The 24477-nt window shown below is 38.3% G+C and overlaps 2 protein-coding genes and 1 long non-coding RNA gene across 3 annotated transcripts; 2 read left to right on the top strand and 1 right to left on the bottom strand.

The window, feature by feature from the left end:
- The first annotated feature begins 4811 nt into the window (after positions 1-4811).
- LOC143888795 (protein NODULATION SIGNALING PATHWAY 2-like) lies at positions 4812-6278 on the top strand. The gene has a single exon (XM_077393197.1). The coding sequence runs from the start codon at positions 4812-4814 to the stop codon at positions 6276-6278; it is 1467 nt and encodes a 488-aa protein (XP_077249312.1).
- A 2152-nt stretch (positions 6279-8430) lies between these two features.
- On the bottom strand, positions 8431-17490 carry LOC143887328 (ras-related protein RABB1b-like). The gene is made up of 6 exons (XM_077391432.1): positions 17138-17490; positions 16901-17040; positions 9436-9518; positions 9137-9341; positions 8965-9033; positions 8431-8718 (listed from the first exon to the last, which is right to left on the bottom strand). The coding sequence occupies exons 1-6, from the start codon at positions 17181-17183 to the stop codon at positions 8626-8628; spliced, it is 636 nt and encodes a 211-aa protein (XP_077247547.1). The 5' UTR covers positions 17184-17490; the 3' UTR covers positions 8431-8625.
- A 2398-nt stretch (positions 17491-19888) lies between these two features.
- LOC143887327 (uncharacterized) lies at positions 19889-23672 on the top strand. Its single transcript, XR_013254133.1, has 2 exons — positions 19889-20351; positions 22649-23672. It is a non-coding gene; the product is annotated as an uncharacterized LOC143887327 (long non-coding RNA).
- The last annotated feature ends 805 nt before the right edge of the window (positions 23673-24477 follow it).

The following is a 24477-nucleotide window of genomic DNA, read 5'->3' as shown; positions in this document are numbered from 1 at the left end:
TTATGAAAACAACTCTATTCTTTGCCTAACATTATAAATTTGCCCCGAAAATAAAACTACGTATTTTTTGCATTATGAAAACAACTCTATTCTTTGCCTTAACATCAAAAATAACAATCTAAGCAATTCTTTCTTTACTACAAAAGAGAAAACCTCTCTTTCTCTCTGACTCACCCATCTTGGGTGCAATGGAAATGCAAAATAAGCAGAGAAAATCAAACAATAAGCACAAATGAGAACACAAGAAATTTACATGGTCGGCAATGACGCCGACATCCACGGACAAAAACTATCATAGAGCTTCTACTATGCAAAGTTAAGCGGTTTCACCCTCTACTTTTGATTTGTTATGTGATCAGATACATATTTTTCAGGAAGAAGCGTGGGCAAGGCCACTTGTTCAATGATATAAGCCATTTAATATATTGCTTTAAATGGACGGTTAGAAAATAAAGAAACTATGCTCAACATTAATTAAAAAAGCCTCCACAAGGGTTAATTTTAATCAGAGTGGGAGAACTTTGAAGCATAACAAAGCCTAGTAAATAAATGGTTTGAATCATTGATCAAGAAGCCCTCACTTGTAATTTTCCTCATCGAAAACTATGCGTATCTATCATATAACTCTTTCTTTTATCTTCACATCAAATCATGACGCCCAAGCGAAAGCAACCCAATTGGTCGGTCAGTGTGGTTGCTCTCTTCGAAAGCGACTAACTGCCTAAACAAACTAAGGTCTCTGTTTTATTAGGCTGACTTAATAAATTATATGATACCTGCATTACATCCCCTAATAGTCTGTTTTAGTAGGCTGATTTTATATATATATAGACACACACATATGTATTATGTATTCTAATGCAAGTTGATGCTCTCTGTCAACTACAATCATTAATATCTTTATATTTGGACAGGTATTTGAAGGCTAGATAGCAATTGAATACTCCTAATTTGGGTTATTGAGACTAGGTTCATTTCATGAGATTTGGACTTCTTCTCTTCATAAATTGCTAATCTCAGCTACCCTTGACTACTTTGGGAGTTCAACAAAACTTGGAGAAATGGATGTATTGATTTTTGCAAGCATATGGTCAGTCACACTGAAAGAAATCCAAGAATGTACTTCGATTAGATTTACTAATACTTGATGAACCCTAATGAGTAGGGGTGCAACTCAGGTCTATTTTTGGGAATTCTGATTGAGCTTTTACCATAACATCATGCCGGGTTTAGGTTGATTCTAATTCATTTTTTAGCAAAAGCTCATCCGAACCCGACCCAACACTACTAATGCGTGCTTATATAAAGCAATTAAGGCCATGTTCGGCAGCTAGGATTTTTTTTTTTCATGATAAATCGGTGTCTCCAAGTGGTGAGAGAGGGGTAGGGTGAGTGAAGCGGCTAAAAATCAGAAAACTAGTGTCCGAGTGCTTAAATATCAGGAAAAAGTCGATTTTATTTTGAATAGAGTATTTTGTTTCCTGATTTTTAGCCGCTTCACCTTCCCAACCCCTCGATCTGTCACCACTTGGAGACACCGATTTATCATAAAAAAAAATTCATGTTTGACAGACGCCCTAAGAGTTAAGAGCTAAACATGGAAAATCTAAGGATAAAAGGGATTTGCTAGGGTCCACGCAAAAGGCATTTCACAGCTGGTTTGTCGAATGTGAGACCAGCCACTTCGTGAATGAAGACAACAGTTGTTGTCTCCATTCACAAGGTGGCTGGTCTGACGTGCGACAGACCAGCCACGAAATTCCTTTTGCGATGGACGCTAGCAATTCCCAGGATAAAAATAGATAGATAAATTTATAAGGATCCTAATTTAGTCTACTTACCTCATCTAACCAGTTATCTGATCTAGCAGCTTACCAATCTACTAATTTTGATAGAGTGATATCACATATACTCTTGTCTGCATTAGATGTTGAATTCTAACATTTGGTTCAAAAAATGAAAGGAATCCGGGAGGCAGGGAGAAATGACGAAATCTGTTATCTACCATAAGTGACAGTATTCTAGATCTGTCCTGGTTGGAATGAAATTATTATTGATTTTTCAATTAAATTTTTTATTTTAAGTTTTTTCATTCCGTCGAGAATTGGAGTATGAATTGGAATAGGGTGCTGATTCTGATTCTGATTCCTAATTGTTGTCCAAACCCCGCCTAACAGTCACCAACTCAATAGAAACGTTGGATAGCTCAATTGGTTAAGGATTTGTTCTTCAACCTTGGCTTACCTACCAAAAAGAACATTGGATAGCTATTTGTCTTGGAGAAAAAAATATTCAAAACACCTTTTTAGAAAGAGCAATGACATGCACTCCTTTGTTCTCACAATGACTCTATTCTCTTTATTATTGAGTTGGTAAGGATTGATGTAATTAACAAAAGGCCATGAACAACCAACTAGGGAAGCGTTTAATAAAGAGAGGAGTGTCATTATCAAAATATGGGAGTATGGGTACCATTTCCCTTTGAAAATTATGCTCATACGCCTAACTATTCCAAACCATTCTAGGAACTCCAACCAGTGATTGATCCCACTTCTTAGGTGAACCATTTACCAAAAATTTCACTGATCAAATGATCCTGACCATTCGATCAAAGGGATGTTTTCAAAACTGAGCCATTGATAGCAGCAGTTTTCAATATTCCCATTCTTGCAATTCCATAAGGTTAATGATGGACAGTCTAGATTGATGGGCTTGTGCAGTACAAGGGTTTTATACACTAAGTTCCACTGCATATACGGAATCGTTCCTCTAATTTAAAACTTTTTTAGGTGTTCTGTAATGGTGATGAGTGATGACAAAGGACTCCTCTGTACGTGCATGCAAACATAAGCCCATCTGGACTAAGAAATGAGAATCGAACAAAATTTAAGTCTTCTTTTTGTTTCTGGGGTTTTCTTTTCACAACAAAATAGTGCCAATGTCGCATTCATGCGCACGTTAGTTGCTCTCCTTTATGTCATGATCATCCTTAGTTTATTCCTTCCTTCTTCCTGAACCCTTTAAATTATCATCTCATCTGTAACCATAAGACCAGGTTTGAGTATCTTTTTCTTTTTTTTTATACCAGGTTTGAGTATCTTTATGAGAAATGATTACTTCTATCGTCCTTTTATAATCAGCATGAGAATCTACATCACAAAAAGCAACTTGGGTCCCACTAACATGCGCGGTGGGGCCATTTTATACTAAAATACTCTCTTCATGTAAGAGCCTAGTTCCAGTTTATTTAGTTGTTATGACTTCTGAGTAATGCTTAGGTGGTCTTTGCACGTACTTGCATGTATTTTTTTTATAATGTAGTGGGACCCACATGGATGATCCAAACCATTCATTTGAACTGAGAATATTACCCCAATAGGATGAACCTCCCATGAGCTATCCAAACTCCAAAAGTACAACCATTCGTTGCTCCTAGATGACTAGGAAAGAAAGTTAAAATGCATAATCAGTACTCTTCTTTCACTTCTCTGTGTTAATTTTCAATTAATGCCATTACTACCTTCTTGAAAATTTTCTGAAGGATTCATTAGCCGACCCCAACTAGTTTGGGACAAAGACTTAGTTGAGTTGAGTATACCTGTGCTGCTCTATCACCTATTCCAACTGTTCGGTTAACTCGTTGGAGGTGCAGGGGCAAAGTGCCCTTGTTAGAGTTTATGGGGTAGCCTCGGAAAGAAAATTCAATTTTCAATTTGCAAGATAAGGATATTTTAATAAGGAAAATGATTTTAGCACTCCCCTGTTTCCGATATGTCATATCGTGAAAGTAGCATATGTTTTTTGTTTTTAATTGGCATTGTCAGAGCTTTTTGGGAATGGTAAATAACCTTTTGACAGCCCTTTAAACACTAAAAGACAAGAAGCTTTCGCCACATATCAAAACAGTGGAGTGCTAAAATCATTTCCCTTTAATAATTTTTTGATGCAGTGGCACTAATATATAAATCACATACTAATTGACATAGTGGAACTTTCTTCTCTTGTGGACGTAAGCACTACATAAATATCATGTTTTCTTGCTTTGAGTTTGTATTTACTGCGTCTCTTCCTGCGTTGGCTATTCATCATGTTTGATCCCACTTTGAGAGATTAAAGATCTCTCGGTTTTCAACAATACCCAAAAAGCTCAAACATGTTAGTAGAAGAGTAAATTATTCTACTAAGATCAAATGCCAATGCCAGGGATAAGATGGTGGACGGGTAACTATGCAAACCCCTTAGTCATATTGCACCGAGGATGCACTGCACTGGATCAATCCTTATTTTTATGTTTTCCAATGGAGATTGGTATTGACACCCACAAATTTAGGCATTTTCCACAATAGCAATTTGGAACATTATATTTCCACGTCATTTCCAAGCATTTTCATTTGCTTTTGTCATTTTCACCTAAATGCAAACAAAAAGGGAATGGAAACACAATCTCTCTTTAGCAAGACAAAACGAAAGGGGAAGGAAATGTTGGAAATAGCCAAATAGGGTGAAGATATTAGTTATTTATCATTTTGTTTTATTTGATTTGCTTTCATCTAAAGACAAATTGGGTGTCATGCCTAATTCCAAGGGCCTCTATGCCAGCCCCATTTCAAATTACTTTCTTTATAATACTAAGCAGAGAGCAGGTTAAGAGGTCCCCTGTCCCCAAGCCCAAAGGGGGCCTTTGAAGTAAGTATTCTCTCTATTTTGAAATTTGACGTTTTCATCCAATGGGACCCTCTTATTCTCTCCTCTGTTCCTCAGCTGCAGTATTTAAGCACAGATTCGTACCTTCCAGTTTCATAAATTGAGCAATGGAAAGTCTTTACCCACCACATGATTTCAGTTTCCAAACACCTTTCTCAAATCTAATGGAGTCTCAGGAAATCCATCTCCTTTTCCAGCAAAGCTATGAAGAAAATTCACTCACTTTCCACACCAGCCAAGATGATTTTTTGGATGATCAATACATGGAAACATTGCTTCTCATGAGCTCAGATATCAATGAGAAGCCAGATGAAAATGTTTCTGAATTGGGTCCTATAATTGATCTTCCATTGATTCAAGATACTGTGGTGGGTCATGGTAGTGATGGTTTCAATGCAGAAGAAAACAATGGAAATGCGGTTTTCATGGAAGAAAAAGAAAATTCACAGTTAAAGGAAATTCAAGAGGATTTGATGGATGATAGCAGCATAACTGATTTGTTACTGACTGGAGCTGAGGCTGTTGAAGCAGAGAACTGGCAATTAGCTTCAAATGCAATTTCAAGGCTCAACTGTCTCCTTTCTGAGCAAGAAAATGGCAAAGACCTATTTAGCAGATTGGCTTTTTTCTTCACACTAGGCCTTCAATACAAGAGCACGCGAGTGAAGGAGCCACATTTGCCTGTACCCAGACCTACGAACAACATTCTTGCATTTCAGATGCTTCAAGAGCTCTCTCCATATGTGAAGTTTGCTCATTTTACTGCCAATCAAGCAATCTTTGAGGCCACTGAAGGAGAGAGAGAAGTCCATGTTCTTGATTTTGATGTGATGGAAGGGATCCAGTGGCCACCGTTGATGGTCGATCTTGCATCGAGGAAAGACTCTTCGCTGAGAATTACTGCGGTTGTCAGTGATAGAGATGAGGATACGATCCAGCGGACGGGAAGACGATTGAAAGAGTTTGCGGAGTCGATCAATCTTCGATTTAGTTTCGATCAGCTTTTCTTGGAGAAAGAAGAGAATTTACAAAGAATTGAGGTGGGTCCGACATTGATCGCTAACTGTATGATTCATCAACTACACATGCCAAACAGGAGCTTCACATCAGTGAAATCTTTTTTAAGTGGTGTAAGCAAACTGTCCCCCAAGATGGTAGTTTTAGTAGAAGAAGAGCTGTTTAATTTTTCCAAAATCACATCAATGTCCTTTGTTGAGTTCTTTTGTGAGGCACTGCACCATTATTCTGCCTTATCTGATTCACTTATGAGTAGCTTTTGTGGTAGGTATAAGGTGGGAAGGGGGCTGATTGAGAAGGAGTTTTTGGGCCTTAGAATCTTGGACTGTGTGAGGCAGTTTCCATGTGAGAGGAAAGAGAGGAAACTATGGGGAGATACTTTTTCTTCTTTGAAGGGTTTTAAAGCCATTCCAATGAGTGTTTGCAATGTTTCTCAGGCCAAGTTTTTAGTGGGCCTTTTTAGTGGGGGTTATTGGGTGCAGCATGAAAAATGCAGGTTGGCTTTGTGTTGGAAATCAAGGCCTTTAACAACAGCCTCTATCTGGGTTCCCAGATGAAACTTACTATTGGTTTTGTCTTGAAGGAGTAGGGTTTTTTTTTTGTAGATAAAAATTCAAGAATGAAACCCTCCTTATTGGCAAGGGATCTAAGTCTTTGATATATGATTCACTATTCCCTACATGGTTCCTTATGTAAATAGTAGAATCAGTACTGATATGAATTTAGAGTTGATTTGTATGTTTTATTGGAAGGGCTGTGTTGTTCTACATCTGTACAACATTTCTATTTTAGAGCTGGTGAAATTTGGTTGACTTGGTCAAAGGATTCGACTAATGTTTCCCTCTTAGTGCTTCTCCTATCAATTTATATAATTAAATGTACAAGAAGGTGATTTGAATCATCAGGCTAACGTAACGCTTGTGGATGGCATATACTTATTTAGAGAGGACTGACTTGCATGAATTATATAATGCAAAACCAGGACCCCTTGGATGGTGTCATTCGATCTAGTGAAAACTAAGAACGGATTTCCCTCTGTTTATTATTAGAATTTGGGAGTTTAGTATTAATGATGAAAGGCCTTTGAAGTCTTGGTTCTGAACTGTTAATGGGTGGCACTAGAAGTTTCGTTTTGTATACATGGATTTTATAATCCAGGATGGAGGATTTTACAAGCTAAAACCTTGACTTTACAATCTAACGCAGCGGATCAAGCCCAATGATCATAGATGATGCGTACAATCTGCAATAGTCCTAAAATCAACTAGGGAAGAAAAAAGGAACCAAGCAAACTAGACTAGTTCAATCTAAGAAAACAAACTAAGCTAGGAGACCAGAATTAAAACCAAACTAGGCAACTAGAGTCCTACTATCGTACGTCACAATCCTGAAAATGTACAATACAGGGTTTTTTGTACATTTCCAGGGTTGTAATGTCCAGGTTTTAGCTTATAAAATTCAGGCTTTAGCTTGTAAAATCCGTGTATCCAACAGCCCCAAAAAAATTTGAAAGAGGATCTTTAAACATTGTAGGAAATTGAGGATCATGTAATCTAAAAGGAATTTGAGAGTTGTATATGGGTCTTATCTACCTTAGTGTTTATTTATCAATGGAATCAATTGAGCTGTACTAGAAGTTGATGCACTTCCTTGTTCATGTATACGTAACATTCATCATAAGAAGTAATTTTCCGAGCCTTCTAATTATATATTAATAGATTCGCAGCATGTTCTTCCTTTCCCTTATCTTCTTGTACCAGTTATGCACTGGCTTGTTCAATGGGTTGGCCTTTTTTGTTTCTTCTAAGAACTCTACCTATTGATTTTTTGTCAATTTGCATTTAAGGACTCGGCATCCACGCTCTATTTCAATTTTTTTATGCTCTCATTATAGGCAATATAATATCTTGGAATTCTAATAGAAGTGGATATTGTGGCACTAAATGCTAAACATATTTCTAAGCAAGGTTATAAATTTTGTTTTCGGTTTCGGTCATCATATCAGTCGTCAGAGAAAAGGAAACATTTCGGTTTCCGTACAAAATTTCAACCGAAATCTTGTAGAATCAAGGAAAAATTTCGGTACGAAATCACAGCTGAAATCAAGGTAAGATTCTTCACCATTGGTTTTTCTTTTTAATTTTTATTGATTTATAGAAATGCATTAGAGGAATCTCATTGTCATCTTCTTTTTTTGAGTGAAGTTGATTTTTGCTAGGGTTTCTGTCCAAGGACAAAAACTTGACTTCTAACTAAAAAATTGCATGTCCGGCGTATTTCAGCCAAAACGTTAACGAAATCCCGAAATTTCAAGTGAAATGTCAAAATTTCATATGAAATCTGGTATTTTTTCAAATACAAGTGGATTTCGTTTCAGTAGGAACCTGAATCAAAATATTCCAGCCCAAATTTAAAACCATGTCTCTAAGTTGATAAGGTGCAAGCAAATGTGTTTTTCATCCCAAACAATTTCTTCAGATCCATCTAGATTTCAGTTGACGGGTCCCATACAAGGATGCTATTTTGCATGTGAGACTAGCACAGCTAGAATGGTTAGACCAGCACCCGGTTAACTCCATTGCTGGACCCACAAGAATTAGCATTTTTACTGTCCAAAACTAGGCCCAAACTCGCACTTAATCCTTCCTCTTACTTCGTACTAGGATCATTTGGTAATGGTGGAACCAACCACAAATGAGACCGAAGAAATGAAAGATCAAGATCAATGACAATGAATAATCGGAATCAGTAAGTACTAAGCACAACTTCAATTCATTAAACTGTACATAATCGCTACACATTCTCAAGCTTTAAAGGGAAGCTGAAGCAGATATTCATTCCCACAGACGGTAACAAACAAAGAGAAAAATATGCATAAAAGATATAATGGATCTGTTTCCCGTGTCAATTGCAACAACCACCTCTTTGAGCAACAGCTCCATCTCTCCCTGCAGATGGACCTTGGGTGCGGGGGTATCCGACCTTGATCCCAGATGACTGCGATGATAAACCATCGAGATTTTAAACTCAGATGCTTTCATTGCTAATAATTAGTCCCATGTTAGATCAAACTAAGCAAACAAGGATTGCTCCCCATTGTTTTTTTAAGTTTAATTTAGACTTTAGACAGATTTCAAGGGAATTAAAGGTTAATAGCTTCCCATTGTCTTAACTGCCACTAGAGAGAGAGAAATTATAAGTCTAAGACAATTAGTTAGATTTTAGCAATGTATTGAATCTTACCTCATTAGATACATCAAAAACACCTTCCTGAATCTTCTGATGGATCTTTGCCGCAGTGCTTATGAAGGCCTGGAGATGTTTTTAAAATCCCAACATGGCCGAAATTAGATTAAATTTTGTGGGAGAGAATGCATTTGAACTGAAAAAAAATAGAGTAAAATGGGTACATTACCTCTTCAACATTTTGTGCTGTTTTTGCAGATGCCTCCAAGAAAATGAGTCCATTTTCCTTGGCAAATTGTTCCCCCTCTTCTTTGCTAACAGCTCTTCGGTGGGAGAGGTCGCACTTATTGCCTATGAGCATTATAGTCATGTTGGGGTTTGCATGCTGCCGGGCATCCTCTAGCCAGCTTGCCAGATGATTATATGTCTCTCTCCTTGATAAGAGATGCAAAACAAAGACACCCATTTCTGTTAGTTTATGGTTGAACCCACGCTAAAATTATTGGGATGAAGGGCTAGTGATAGAACCTAGTGATGTCATAAACAAGAAGGGCTCCAGCTGCTCCTCTGTAGTAAGATCTAGTAATGGATCTGAAAGATTCCTGACCAGCCTGCAATTGTGTCCAGCTAGTAATTTAAATTTTTCTATTTGCCGAATGCTGAAAGTTGAAACTGTATACAATCTTACTAAGCAACTAACAGAATAAGGAACTAAAGCTGAAGAAACCATATGTGAGTCCTGGGTAATATAAGAGAGAAAGGGCTATATGAGAAATAGTCATGATTCCTTCTGAAATTAAACCAGACTCTCAGTTAAAGTTTCATGATTGCTAATTATGTGATAAGGACTAACCAAGCAAACAATCCCTACAGTTTTTTTTTTAACAGTAACAGTGTTGTTTAATAATAGTTGAAAATCAGCAAGTACAGTGGGACGAGATTGTCCCCAAAATGGAGAGACCCAAATAATAAAACGGCAGGCCATACACATCAACTCAGCACTCTAAGCAACCAGCTATGTGTGAAAATTTAAAACGCTGATGAATAGAGATTCCCTCTCCATCCCTCCCTTTTGCCAACTGATCAACCGTTTCATTTGCCCAGCACTTCTACGTCATTAGAATCGCATGCACAGGCTGGTCAGGAAAACACCTTCATATTTTGACAATTAAAATCAAGGATTAGTCCCCACACCCCGGCAACCCGGCTTACCAATGGAACTGTCATCGAAGTTTAGTTTCATCCAACCTTGAGTTGGGGGCTCCCATTTGGGTTTTACAATTGATTTAACTACTTTCTTCCATATAACATTCCTCCAATTCCAAAGGCTCTGTCGGTTGCACAAAAGCCGGGATGGCTAAGGGGTTTTTTGCTTCATATTTAGGTGCCACGTCAGCAAAACCCCCTCATTTGTTTGCCAAGATAGACTAGCAGGGATGTGCCCTGGTTAATCAATGCAGGTCTGCTGATGTGTCACACTTGTCTCTGCCCAAAAAAAATCCAAGCCAAAAACCACAAGAAAGGTGGTTTTTTCTTGGATTTCTCTCTCTCTCTCTCTCTCTCTCTCTCTCTCTCTCTCTCTCTCTCTATATATATATATATATATATATATATATATATATATATATATAGATTGTTAATGACACTCCCTACCACTACTCTACGAGGTTAACAACCAAACACTACTTACCACTATTCTGCGAGGTAAGTTACAGGTAAATCCAACGTTTGTCTCCTCTGTTGACTACTTATACCACTACGAGGTAAAGACCTGCAACCAAACTGAGCTTAAGAATTCCTTGTGTGTGATGTGAGGACACTTTTTTGCTATTTTTTCCGAAAGGGCAATATCGATCATTGTATCCATGATTATGCTACTCAAGTTCCTACTCTTGTCCCTAAAGATATGATTTTTTCTTTCAATTTTCCAACCATAGCAAAAGGGAGAAGACGCCAAATAATTTTTCTGGCAATACCAAAAGGGCTCCACCCCCAATCAATTATAACTTTTTTTTATTAGAGTTTGGAAACACCCGATTTGTACCAAAGTTTTGCGAGAAAGACCCTACAGTTAGATAATTTAAAATAGCAATCAACCCATAGTTTTCTGGTTGAAAGAGCAAATACATTTCACACTAAGGGCATTTTGTTGTTAGACGTCAAGTATAACTGTGCTGTGTATATCTTTTGCAATAGTTGACCATGTTATGGACTCCAACATGAATATTAACATGATAGTATGTTGCTAGACAAAGGATAAGAAGAGCATTTTTGGTTCCGGTTCCTCGTATTCATTCAGTCAAATATTTGAAATGGGTATGGCATGTTATGGTAGCAGATAGTGGTAACATCCTATGGAAATTTAAATTTACTGCAGACGGGAAAAGATCTGCTGCAAAGTTTCGTATGAAAGCTAGTCTTTACCCTTGCTGGAGAGTGCTTGGGATGGAATCGCAGATTGAGCAATCTTTACCCATATTGTAGATGCCTTCTTTCTTATTGTGAACAAAAAATTTCATATATGAAAAAAAAAAGGGAAAAAAAACGATAATAAGAATGGTTAGAAAGGGAAGTAGGGGTAAGAGTGTACAACACCACAAACTTAATCCAGCTGCAACCATCAAATACAGGACACCATGACTAGCTAATCCATCTCCAAGACGATGGCTGATGTTGAATAATGAATGTCAAGGTTTTCTAGAAATACGAAAGCTAGCATCCAGTTAATGGCTTTACTTGGTTAAGCCGCATGATTTAGTTTTAAAAGATAAAATAAATTACGAGAATCCTTAGAATTCAATATACAAAAGGAGGACATGCAACATGAGAAACTCTCAAACGGAAGAAAGAACTATGACAGAATCTACAAGAAGAGAGCCCATAAGTGTGATTGATTTGTTAATGGACCATCTGCAGACTGCAGCTGTTTTAGCTTCACACTTCGAAGGCATATCATACAGTAGAGAACCTAAAGGTTGAATTTATAATGTTCCTCTAAAGGAACCTGATTTGCCAGTTTGCTTGGTTCGGTTTCAAGTTTGCAGTCAGCAAACTTTGAATCAAACCGGTTCAAGAGTAGGCTACCATAATTTGTTTCTTTGCTTCACTCTGGTTCATTAGTGTCGTTTGGTCCACTGGCATAATCACCAGAATGTTCTTATATATACTTCACAAAATATAAAATTATAGGGTGGTGTCCCCCGTGGTAAAATTTGTGGAATAACACATCACAAAATTGGAAAAAGTATTTTCACATTTATCTGTAAATTTGGATCATGAATTTTCTATGAATTGGCAGATGGCTGGCGTAATGTCCTAATATTTCCTAACACATACTTAGAACATACCTTATCGATTGATTTATTGTTCATTTTTACGATATTGTGAAAAAGCAGGTTAGTTATCGATTTGATTTATTTAAAAACTGTCTTTGCCAGCTTTGGGATCATCAAAGACATACCTTAGAACCATCATTCCAGGGGAATTATGAAAAACCATTCAATTCCCATAAACATGTCTTAAAAAAAGGACACTTCAATTACTTCTCTACCATGTGGAAACCCACCACACCCCAAATCATAGCCAGACATCAAAGTATCAAACTGACTTGTGTTTTCACTTGGTGTACTAAATTTGTAATCTGCAGTGCAGGGTGGCAGAGATGAATTAGGAAACTTACGTTCATTTTATTTAATCAGTTATGGTGCACTTCTGTAATCCTTGTACTTTCAATTGCAAATGTGAACTGTTCAACTTCATTGAGAGATTATGCACTTGTGAATTCACCAATGTTTTATTCTTCCTCATGGTTTTTTTTTTTTTTAATGGCAGCAAATTTCATTAAAAACAAGGAAGAGACCGAGATGGTCCATCCAAGCATTGCAAGGAAAAGAGAAAATACAAAGCAAATCAATACAAGGAGGAATGTAAAAATACGTTAAAGCAGAAAGGAGACAAGCGATCTGAACATTCAACGAGGGAGGAAATCAAACATTTCAAGCCCCACCTTAACTACTCCATCCCTTGCTAACTTATCCACCACGCTATTGGCCGACCTCCGAACATGCATAAAAGTAATCGGGGCACCTCCAACTATATCTTGGATCTCGTCAAAATAGTCCGATCTCCACATGATATCACAGGGCCAACTGAAGATCTATTGAGATTATTGACCTACTATTTGAGGGAGGTTATCGTTTTTATATTTCTGTACTGTGATTCCTGCACCACTTTGAGCAGTGAAAAGTTTTCTCCGGCATCGTTTCATATTCTGTGAATTAGATCATCCAGTATAGACAGACAACATCCACATTAATGGTATGCAATGACCATTTTGAGGGATATACAACCTTGAAAGGGCCTCATTACATACGTTTTCTCGCATATTGCACCTGGCACACACATAGTACATGCTCCATCAGTTACTGTTGGGTAGTCTCCTCCCTAGAAATTGGCCATCCTCTAGTTTTGTCAAATTTGGCCATCAGTAGGTCAACTGTGCAGATTTTATTTTATTTTTCATATTGACACAAAAGGTATAGTGATTTTTACTCTTTTGAAGTATTTGAAATCCTCTGCTTCAAATAGGTATACTGTTTGTGTCTTCACATATTTTAATGGACTCAAGTTTTTCAATCTCCATTTATCTTGATGCCTGAATTGTTCATTCATAGGCTTACCATTTTCGAAATCTTTGTTAGGCCAAGGCTTTAGGTATGTATATGGATCTAACCATGCAACAGTATATGGATCTAACCATGCAACAGAGGACGAAAAACTTATTAGAATATGTATGATGAACAATAATAGGATCATACATGGGCTTTAGATTGTGTACAACCAAGAATTCAACGAATCTCACCCACTTTACTACAGAAAAAAAAAAGACCTTTAGGTATGTATACGGATCTAACCGTGCAACAGAGAACAAGAAGCTTATTAGAGTATGAAGACAAAGAATAATAGGATCATACATGGGTTTTAGATTATGTACTTCCAAGCATTCAACGAATCTCACCCACTTTACCATGTAAAAAAGAGAACTTTGATTTTTCTTCAGCAAATTTATCACCAGTCAAATCATGCTACGATGCATCAACTCAAGTTGGAGCGAGTGATATTTTATGAAACCCACATATGCTCCCAATGTCATCGGTAGTCCGATGGAAAGAATGAACAAGAGTCAAGTTACTCATTTATAGATGCGATTGAGATCTGAATACGGGCATGTTCTGACATCTCTTCTATATGGGATGATTAACAGATGCACTATCCAAGTTACTGGCCAAGGAAACATGCCTTAATACTCTTGCTCCACCGTATGGTCCATACTCCATAGCATGGTTTTAAATTTCGGTTTCGGCTAAAATATCGGACTTATCCGAAACCAAAATTTCAGCCGAAATCCAGAAATTTCGGTCGAAATTTGGTACACGCGCTCGAAACAGCGGTCTTTTGGGTCAAAATTTCGGTGATTTCGATCGAAACTTTGTGAAAGAATAAGAAATTAATAATTTTTAACAAATTTCGCCGAAATGGTCGAAATTTTGTAAATTTCGGCTATTTTGGTTTCGGAACGTTTCGGTTTCGGTCTTGACCGAAATCCAAAATTTCGGATTTCGGTCGAAATTTAAAACCATGCTCCATAGTGCCAGCAATTCTACCCCCACTACTACGACAAGCAAATTTAAAGAGAAGGATATTTTCAAAATTCAGCTACACTCATGTAAAGAGATGGTTGTTAGTCTCAAAGTTGAAAAAGATGACCGGCTATAACAACTGCAACGACAGGATATCTAATTGGTAACTACAAGTCTGTAACTGCCAAACTATGGACAAAGTTATCATATGACCTCTTTAGTTGCAGCTTCCGGCAACTTTGTTGCTTCCATTTCAAACCATGGTCCAAACCTATGTTACTGGTCCGACAGTTCACTCCGTTCGGGTTCGGGTTGGCAGTTTGCAGCCTTTTTTTAATGGCGCGCACGCACGCGCATGTGTGTGTGCATGTGCGTGCGTGTGTGAATTTATTATCTTCAAATGATTTGGTTATAAGGGAAATGATATTCCCACACCATTGATTCAATAATGGCACTACACCCTTTACACTTCTCTAATTAGGTTTTAAAGGTTGTTACAATTCCTAAAATGCTCTCAATAACAAATTTAAAAAGTGTAAAGAGTAGATAGTAATTTTTCATGTATCTATGTAACCTACAATATAACAAACTCATTACATGGCAGCATGTGAATAGGAAGGGGTCGCATTTTCAAGGAAAAAAGTGGTTGAAAAGTAATCTTTTTTCTCTTTCCCTGACACGCGGTATAAAAAGTAAAAACAGAACCCATAATCTCAGCCACTACCTCAGAGAAAAGCTCCTTTTTTTTAATGGTACCTCAGACCAAAGCTCCTGTTTTGCAATTCATCTTTACAAGCAAATTATAAGCAAACCGTATTGGGAACTGGTTTGCATCGTACCAGTTCACAATACGGTCTATTGGGTAGCAAACCAAGTAGCACTGAGTCAAAACAATGCTCCATTTTGTCTTCCATCTCTTTTGAGTTTTTCCAACAACTAATTCATGTTTTTTATTCCATCGGAAGTAACCACTCTAGTCATTCTTTATTTGCTCTTTATGGGATGAAGAGGGCATGATCGGGTCATTCTGTATTTGTGAGATGTCAGACCAGTGGTATAATGGTAGTGGTATAATAGTATTGATGGTGTATGTGGATGACATTATAGTTACTGGTAATGACAGTGTGGGATTTATGAGCTAAAACGTCAACTCAGCATACACTTAGAATTAAAGATCTCAATCTGTTCTGATATTTTCTGGCCATTGAAGTGGCAGAATCAAAGAGTGGTATTTGTCTCTCTCAGAGGAAGTATGTGACAGACTTGATAGAAGAAATAGGAATGGTAGAGACTAAACCAGTTAAGGTTCCTATGAATCCTAAGGTGAAACTTGATCAGAAGCAAGGTAAATTACGAGCAAGGTAAATTACTGGATGACCAAGGAAATTATAGAAGATTGGTAGGAAAGCTGATATACTTGATTGTTACATGACTTGACATTACCTTTGGTGTCGGCATGGTTAGTCAGTTCATGCATGGTCCAAGACAATTACATATGGATGCAATGTACCAAATACTCTATGTTTAGACCTTCTAAGAAATTAGATATTGTGGGATACTCTGATGAAAAATGGGCTGGAAACAAGTGAGATAGAAGATCAACCTTAGGTGTTTGTACTTTTGCAGAAGGAAATCTAGTCACTTAGAGGAGCAAGAAATAGAATGTGGTGCCCAAATCGAGTGTTGAAGCTGAGTACAGTGCTATGGCTCACACTGCGTCTGAGATGATGTAGGTTAAATCTCCACTGGATGAGATGGGTATTCCTATTCATATGTCGATGTGTATTATGTGGGATAACTAGACATTCATTTATATGGGTAACAATCCAGTATTTCATGAGAACAAAATACATTGAATTTCAGTGCCACTTTATTAGGGTGTTGGTTAGGACTAAGAATATTGTAACGCCTCATGTGAAATCAAAGGATCAATTGGGTGATATATTCACTAAACTTGTAGGTGTAGGTCTTTTTCAGTATGTGTATCAATATCTATACCCCATCTTGAAGGTGTTTTTATCTTTTCAATTATTAGGTTACCAATTTTGAAAACCCTAGCTAATGCTCTCTCTCTCTCTCTCTCTCTCTCTCTCTCTCTCTCTCTCTCTCTCTCTCTCTCTCTCTCTCTCTCTCTCAACCAACACTAGATATGCCTAAATATGGAGAATAGTATTGCATGTGTAGAACAAATAAATATTAATAATTTACAACCAGATTTAGCAACACGATTCCAATATCATCCTATATGAAACGAATTTCAAGCTACAGTTTCATAGATCATAAGACATCGAATTTGTTTCGAGAATTACCACAAAAAAAACTAAAAAAATTAAAGAAACAAAAGAAATACCAACCGTGTCCCATATCTGGAGCTTGATCGGCCTTCCATCAATCGCGACCATCCGTGCTCCGAACTCAACACCGATTGTGAGATCATGCACCGGCTGAAATCGTTTGTCTGTAAACTGCAAAAGAAGACACGATTTCCCCACGCCTGTATTTAGGACAAGTGATAGGTTCGGAGGATTAGGGTTTCAAGTTTAAAGATTACCTCAAACTAAAAAAGAAATCGAAGAGAGTTTGGAATTTACCTGTATCTCCAATGATTATATACTTGAAGAGGTAATCGTAAGACATGGCGAGGATCTCTATCAAAGGATTCGTAGTATTTCGTTTTGAAAATCAGAGGTGTGAATTTTACAGTTCCCACCACTCGTGTAGAAGAGCGGTGTCTCGGATAGACTCGAACCAGAGAGAGATGATGATGGAAAAGTAAAGGAAGGTAGAGTCCTTGGGACAATTGAAATTGAAGTCCTCCGAACTTTTGCCGTGTAGTGTCTTCGTCCTTAATTGGGCGACTTAAACTAAGTTACCCAACCCCACGTCTCTTAAATCGACTCCCAAATAGGGCAGTGCTTAAAGAGAGATATATATGAGGAATCCCCGATATGAGCTTCAAGCTCACAATCATTTTCCTCATATATGGGGTCGATTTAAGATATTAAGTATGACGACAAAGTACGGTATGGCCCACACCATAGGATTATTCAAACCGTCCAGTAGATGGGCCAAGGCCTAAATAGGTTGTGCCCAAAAAATCATTTTCATAAGATGATCCTAGCCGCCCGATCTATAAGGTTTCCATAATATCCAGTTCTTCTACATATTGGAGGGTTAGGATCAACTTACGGAAATGATTTTTGAGGCGCAACCTATTTATGTTGTGTTCCATCACATGGACGGTTTGAATCATCAGGCACGGGCGATACATTACTTTTAATAGAGTAAGAGTCCGATCATCAAAATACAGTACAGTAGTGCTGATGAAATGTGGTAATGTATGGGAGTACCTTGATATTTGATCCAAGTATCCAACAGCAGCTTCTCACAAAGTGAGCTGCTGTTGGAACACATACAAGGAAGGGATACGTGTACGTGTTACTATGGTTTGACCGAAGTTACCTCATTTTCTATTGTTTAATCAGCTGTTAAAGGCTATTACAATTCCCAAAAAGCTCTCAACAATTAATTAAAATGTGAGGAATGCTGAACTCGAAGAAGCACTTGCAGAAACCGACTAGAAGGACTCTTCCATTGGATCCACATCATCTTGAGTGCATATACAACGCCACTATTAACTGTAGAAGCAAATGATGTGGATCCGATGGAGGAGCCCTGTAGCGTGTCTGTGCAACAACTCCTATGATTTTAGCATCCCTCTTAAAAAAGTATACAAGATAAGTTGATAAGTTCGCCCCATCATCTAAATGTGGTTGTCCAGACGTCAACAATCCTTATTTAAAGCAATAGCACAAGGAGATTGGGGAGATGGATTTGGAGTTTGTGGAAAGGGACTAGGGGTGCAACTCGGGTCTGGTCGGGTCGGGTTGAGGCCAACCCTAACCCAACACGAGATAGCATTCCCTCAACCCTAACCCGACACGACCCAACCCAAGCCTCAGGTTGACAATGGTCAACCCTAACCCAACACGCCTCCAAATTGGGTTGGGTTGGGTTGGGTCGGGTTGGGTTGGTTTCGGGTTCATCTAGGGCCAAACAGAAAAATACAAGAAAAAAAATATAATCCTAAGAAAATCATGATAAAATTAGAGGAAGGAGATCGGGTTCGGGTCGGGTCGGGTTGCCAAAGCCTCAACCCTAATCCAACCCGAAATAAAATCGGGTTGGCTTTTTCCAACCCTAACCCAACCCAACCCGGGAAAATGCCAACCCAACCTGAGCCAAAATCGGGTTGAACCCCTCGGGTTCGGGTTGAGCCCGACCCAAGTTGCACCCCTAGAAAGGGTGGACAGTTTAGGGCATGTTCGACCACTGTGAATTTATTTTTTTTCATGATAAATTGGTGTCTCCGGTTGGAGACGGCTAAAAATCAAGAAACAAAAATTAAAAAAACTAATGTCTCCAACTAGTGAGGAGCGGCTAAAAATCAAGAAACAAAAATAAGAAAACTAGTGTCTCCAACTAGTGAGGAGTGGCGAAACAAAAAACTTGGGAGCACTAATTTATCATGAAAAACAGGAAGCCAGTCATGCCCTTAGACAATTTTTTGGGATATTGAAATCTAACTCTAATATGACCCTATCTATGTGTACACCTCATAGCATTGCTCTGCCTATCTATTTTATTCTTTAGTTAACTTTAAATGTCTCACGATTTTTTTTTCAACACAGAATAACTTTCAAACCGTGCATCGCACGGATGGTCACACCAGTATAAACTTGAGCTGCCCGTTAACGTGTGAACGATAGTATGTAGAGTAACCCAAGCTGTCGATTTGGACCACATCATCTGGTGGGCATCACAAGCCAAGAAGATGATCGTAGCCATCCAGTCAAATGGCTAACAGACATCTAAGTAAAATGATAACGCTGAATGATAAAATTGACACTAAGGGGCCGTTTGGATATGCGGATTTTAGAAACCTGAATTTTTTCAAAATTGTAAATAGGAGACGAGAGTAGAAATAGACCAGCCGTCGTTTTTCGATTTCTCGCTCTTCTTTCCAGCAGCAAGAGAGCAGTAGATCACCCCACGTTTCTAGGTTTTAGAAATCTGAGGATGTGGGAGAGATTTCTAAAATATGATTTTCTTACTTAAAATCCAAGAAACGTTGTCAGTCCATGATCATGAACTCTCTTTTACACTGATTCTAACCTAAAACCTGGTGTAAAAAATCCGCTTGCCGCGTGTCCAAACGGCCCCTAAATAGCCAAGAAAAAATTGAGCATATCTAACGACAATCTTGAAACAAGTGTCTTAAATTAGGTCTAGTACGACAATTCTAAAACAAGCTAAACAGAAAAACAATGTAGGGAGTCTTGTTGAAATAGAAAGACGTGATAAACAAGGAAACCCCCGACCAAGGGTTAGCAAAACCCGGGTTTTTCGTCCTCTCTCTCTCTCTCTCTCCATCTTGTCTCCTAAATCAAATTGGATTCCAAAACCGTCTGAGAGACACTGTAAACGAAACCCACTACAAAAACACACAGTAAAACCTAATCGCGACCTTTTCCTCTTGTTTCACCTGTGCTTTCTTCATCAATTCTCATCCCCGATTTCGTCAATCCAAACGCCCCTTAGCTTTCAAGAGCAATGGGAGAGAGGAAAGTTTTAAACAAATACTTCCCTCCAGATTCGATCCTTCAAAATCAATCGGATTCGTAAGCCTAAGAACCGGCAGAAATAAGGTCCGCAATATGTTTCCCATGACTATCCGTTGCAAAACTCGTGAAAACTATATCTACAGAGGAACCAAATTTAATTGCCGCAAGGAAGAAGTAATAGGTGAGACATATTTGGGAATTCATATAGTACGGTTCTACTCCAAATGCCCCAACTGTTCGACTGAAATAATTATGAGGATCGATCCTCAAAATTCCGATTATGCTCTTGAATCGGATGCAACTCGCAATTTTGAGGATATGGGAAAAGGAAATTTGAAGAAGAGAAGTCCTTGGAGGGTACCCATAAGCTCCACATCAGTTAAAACTTTAAAATTATTAACTTAGGATGGTACCCAGAAGCTCCACATCAGGATATTGTGCCGTCCTTGGAGGCAAGCTCAATATATGATGTTGGTGTTCACTTTATTTGAGAGAAGTCATTGATTTCATCTAGCATCAGGAGTGATATGACAGAAATATACAGAGTATGTCTAACTTTAGTTTTTAACAATCAAAATTGGTATATCCAACATGCTTCTTAACTAATATTATTGTGCTACTTAAAGAATTCAAGAAGTTTCATCGATCATGGTTTTGAAATATTGTGGTGTTGGGTTGATTTCATTTCTTCATATATCCGTTGGCAGTGTTATTGCAGTCATCTACAGACTGAGGTGTGTATTAATCTCGGAAAGTACTTAACTGTATGCATTGTAATAGAAAATTTTGATGATTCAAAAAAGGACAAGTTTCAAGATTTTGGAGTAATATTGCACCTAGGTTGTTCAGTCGTTGCTCCTATTTGATTGTCAATGATATGACAGCCAAACAGAAATTCATGTCCTGCTGAAATGCTGACACTAATTAAATATTTCGTGTGCAAACCATGCTTGTTATGGATATGCCTCAAAGTAACTAGATTCCTTCTATCAAATTTTATCGTGTTATTCTGTATCAATTTGGTACGTTTGAAGTTTTATCAATTTTATCATGCTATTAGCAGTCTGGTTTTACTCTTCTCAGAACAGATAAAAGAAAATTTCATCTTTACTCTGTGGTTGAAAAGTCTTCACTTTGTCGCTAATTAATGAAATAGTTCAAGACTAGGCTTCCATTTAGGAGCCCATTATTTTACCACATTGAAAGGGACCAGCATTTCTGAATGCATTCTACCAATATGATAGAATGCAACATTCAATTGATATGTTATTCTGCATACTAAGTTTTGTTGTTGATGAGATAAATTGTAAGAAGTGCTGTTTGTTTATTTTCTTAGGGAAGGATCCCTTATTGTGCTGTGATGGAACACTTGTTAGCCATGATTTTTTGGTTTGCAAATTAATGCTTCATGGCTCCCTGCATCAATTTGAGGCAAGTGTGTAAAATAAGCTTGTAGATCACTCATATACATCATTAAGTGATGCATGTAAGTTGTGGGGTAGGAACTTTTTGTGTCTTCTTATATATAAATATGTGAGTTTTTAGTTAAATTTTCCATTTATGCCCTTCAGTTCCTTTATGTAAATTGATTTGACTTTATTTAAAGGAGACGAGACAAGTAGTGAAGTGGACTAGAACTCTGCATTCTTCCAATTCTTGTAAGGGTTTACCATAGTTTCTCCCCTTTTTTCTTCTGCAATGTTCCCATAAGCAAAGTTTAACAACAAATTGTTAAAAAAGGGCGGTGCAGTGCTCGAGGTTCCCGCCATTGCGGGGTCTAGGGAGAGCTGGATGTACGCAGCCTTACCTCTGCTTTTTAGAGAGGCTGATTCCGTGACGTAGAAAACTTTAAATTAGGATCCTAACGATTAGAAAATGAAAAGAATCCTAATGATCGTTTTGTTTGGAGATGACCTTTTTCAATGCAGTCAATCCAATAATCATTGACCTCTTTCTCTTCTGCAATTTTCACATAAGCAGTCTAACAACAAATTGTTAGACTTGGAAAAATTTATTTCAGGATCATAACTACTAGAAAAAGAAAAGAAATCTAATGATAATTTTGTTTTCAGATAACCATTCTCAATGCAGTCAATCCAATAATCATTGACTGGCAATGCTCGTTACATGGCTCTACTTAACATGCAGCTTGCATTCTTCAACATGACAGTATACCTATATTGTAGTGTCTGATTTATATGGTTGTGATGGAAATGGAAACTTTTTTGATAGATTGTATTCTTTTTACTTTTACTCCTTGATGTATTAGTCCTTTGAATTTGGAGGTAAGATCCTAAACATTAACCATGTAACTTGTTCTCTGTAAGTCCTTCATGCCCCTACCTTCTTGTCATCTCCATGCTTGATGTATAATGAGGGCATTAGTCTGCAGACATAATTTTTTAAGCACTCAATGTCAGATATTGAGTGGAATACCAACTTGCTTATAATGCTCTCTCTATGAATATGGTGTTGCAGTGAATCTAGTTAATCACGGTCCCAACCGGGCTTGACCCCTCACCAAAACCCACCCTCCCAGAAGAAAAAAGGGCGGCCCAGTGCACGAGGCTCCCGCCATTGTGGGGTCTGGCAATGGCGAAACAAATCCCAAGAAGAATACAAAAGAAGATGGTCAACCCCAAGAAGAACACAAAAGCAACAAAAGAACCAGATAAAATGCATACAAGGATAGCAAGAAGCAAAAACAAATCAGGGGGAAGAAAATCAAACATCACAATCCCTTCCTTATTAATCCCCGCCCTTGCCAAGCTATCCGTCTCACTATTGGTGGATCTCCTGACATGATTGAAAATAATTGAAGATCCGGCCATGCAATCTAGGATTTCATAAAAAAACTGCTCAAATCTCCAAGGGGACACACTTGAGCCTCTAAGCCAACGGATAACATTGAGGGAATCACCCTCGTCCACCACCCCATCCCTGCGCTCCTTGTCTAAATTTCCCTTGACGCACGGCACATACTTCCGCCTTGCTAGCATCGGCTACACCAATAGGCCCTGAAAAAGCCCATAACACCTCTAACCTATCGTCTCTAAGAACTCCACCCATGCCTGCGGGTCCAGGGTTTGCAAAGCTGGATCCATCAAAGCTAAGCTTTAGCAAGCCATGGGGAGGGTTTCCAATTTTGCACAATCACATCACGCTGCACCGAGCTGAGGCAGATATCCTTATTGTTCCCGCATTTTTTGGATCATGGTTACTGAAAAGATCAAAACTCCCAAGGATCCATCCTATGTGCTGTGTGGGCAATGGGCATGCAAGGAGATATAGTACGATGTTTTGCTCACAATGTGATTGGTATTCCATTTCAAAAAAAAAAACAATGTGATTGGTATGATGTGGCTTTGAGTTATCTGGTTCACTCGATCTCACATTCTACCACAGATCAGTAGCGCAGACAAGTTTGTAATGTGATTTGCACCTGTAATATGATTCTGGAAATTTAACCAATAATACGAAAGGAAAGCAGTTTGGCATTCAATTTCGTGGTTCGACTTTCTTATTTTCAACTCATATTTTTCAGGTGCATGGCACTTTTGAGTCTCAATTTCACATGCAGCCATATGTATACAGACATGGGGATTTGATTTATTTTCTTCACTTATAATAATAATGAAAAGAGATTTGCTAGCGCCCATTGCAAAAAGGGATTTCACAAACGCTCTGTCGCATGTCAGAGCAGCCACAGAGGCTCACTTTTCAGCAGATTTTGTCATCGACGATAAAGACCGGTATCGCAATGGAACCCTTCCACCGAGATGAAGCTCTCACGCCTCAAAGACCAGTGCTATCGCATCCACGCCAACTATGCACCGCACCAACGCGAGCGGCCCTAGCTAATCAAGACACCCCCCTTTCCTAAGGGCTCCATACCTTAAGATAATAGCCGCTCTCGTTTAAACCCCTTTGCGATCCCTCAACGATAGCTTTCCTTTGCTTCCTTTGTTCACCAATCAACTGAAGAAGGAAGTATGCCCAATCGACTGAAGAACCAATTATTTGTAGCAGCACCTGCGCCTGAAGAAGTAGCTCTGGAAGACATTCAAAAGAAGAACGAATTAATCCCAAAGCTAGGACCCAAGCGCGAGGGAGTGAAGATTCATATCCCACGGAGGAGTACGGAGACAATTCTGCTCAGTGCTTGGCAATCGGATCTGTTCTGCTTACTCTCATGGTCAAGCTCCCAAGAGCTCTTATCGACGGGGTCATTTGGCACCTCGATGTTGACTCTTTTTCAGCAGATTTTGTCATCATTCACAAGGTGGCCGCTCTGACATGCAACATAG

The sequence above is a fragment of the Tasmannia lanceolata genome, unplaced genomic scaffold, assembly GCF_043159265.1.
Source record: "Tasmannia lanceolata isolate RefF3 unplaced genomic scaffold, GAP_Taslan_0.1 ptg000012l, whole genome shotgun sequence".
NCBI lineage: Eukaryota > Viridiplantae > Streptophyta > Magnoliopsida > Canellales > Winteraceae > Tasmannia > Tasmannia lanceolata.
The sequence above is the reverse complement of the archived record's forward strand: the minus strand, read 5'-3'. Positions and strand labels throughout refer to the sequence as shown.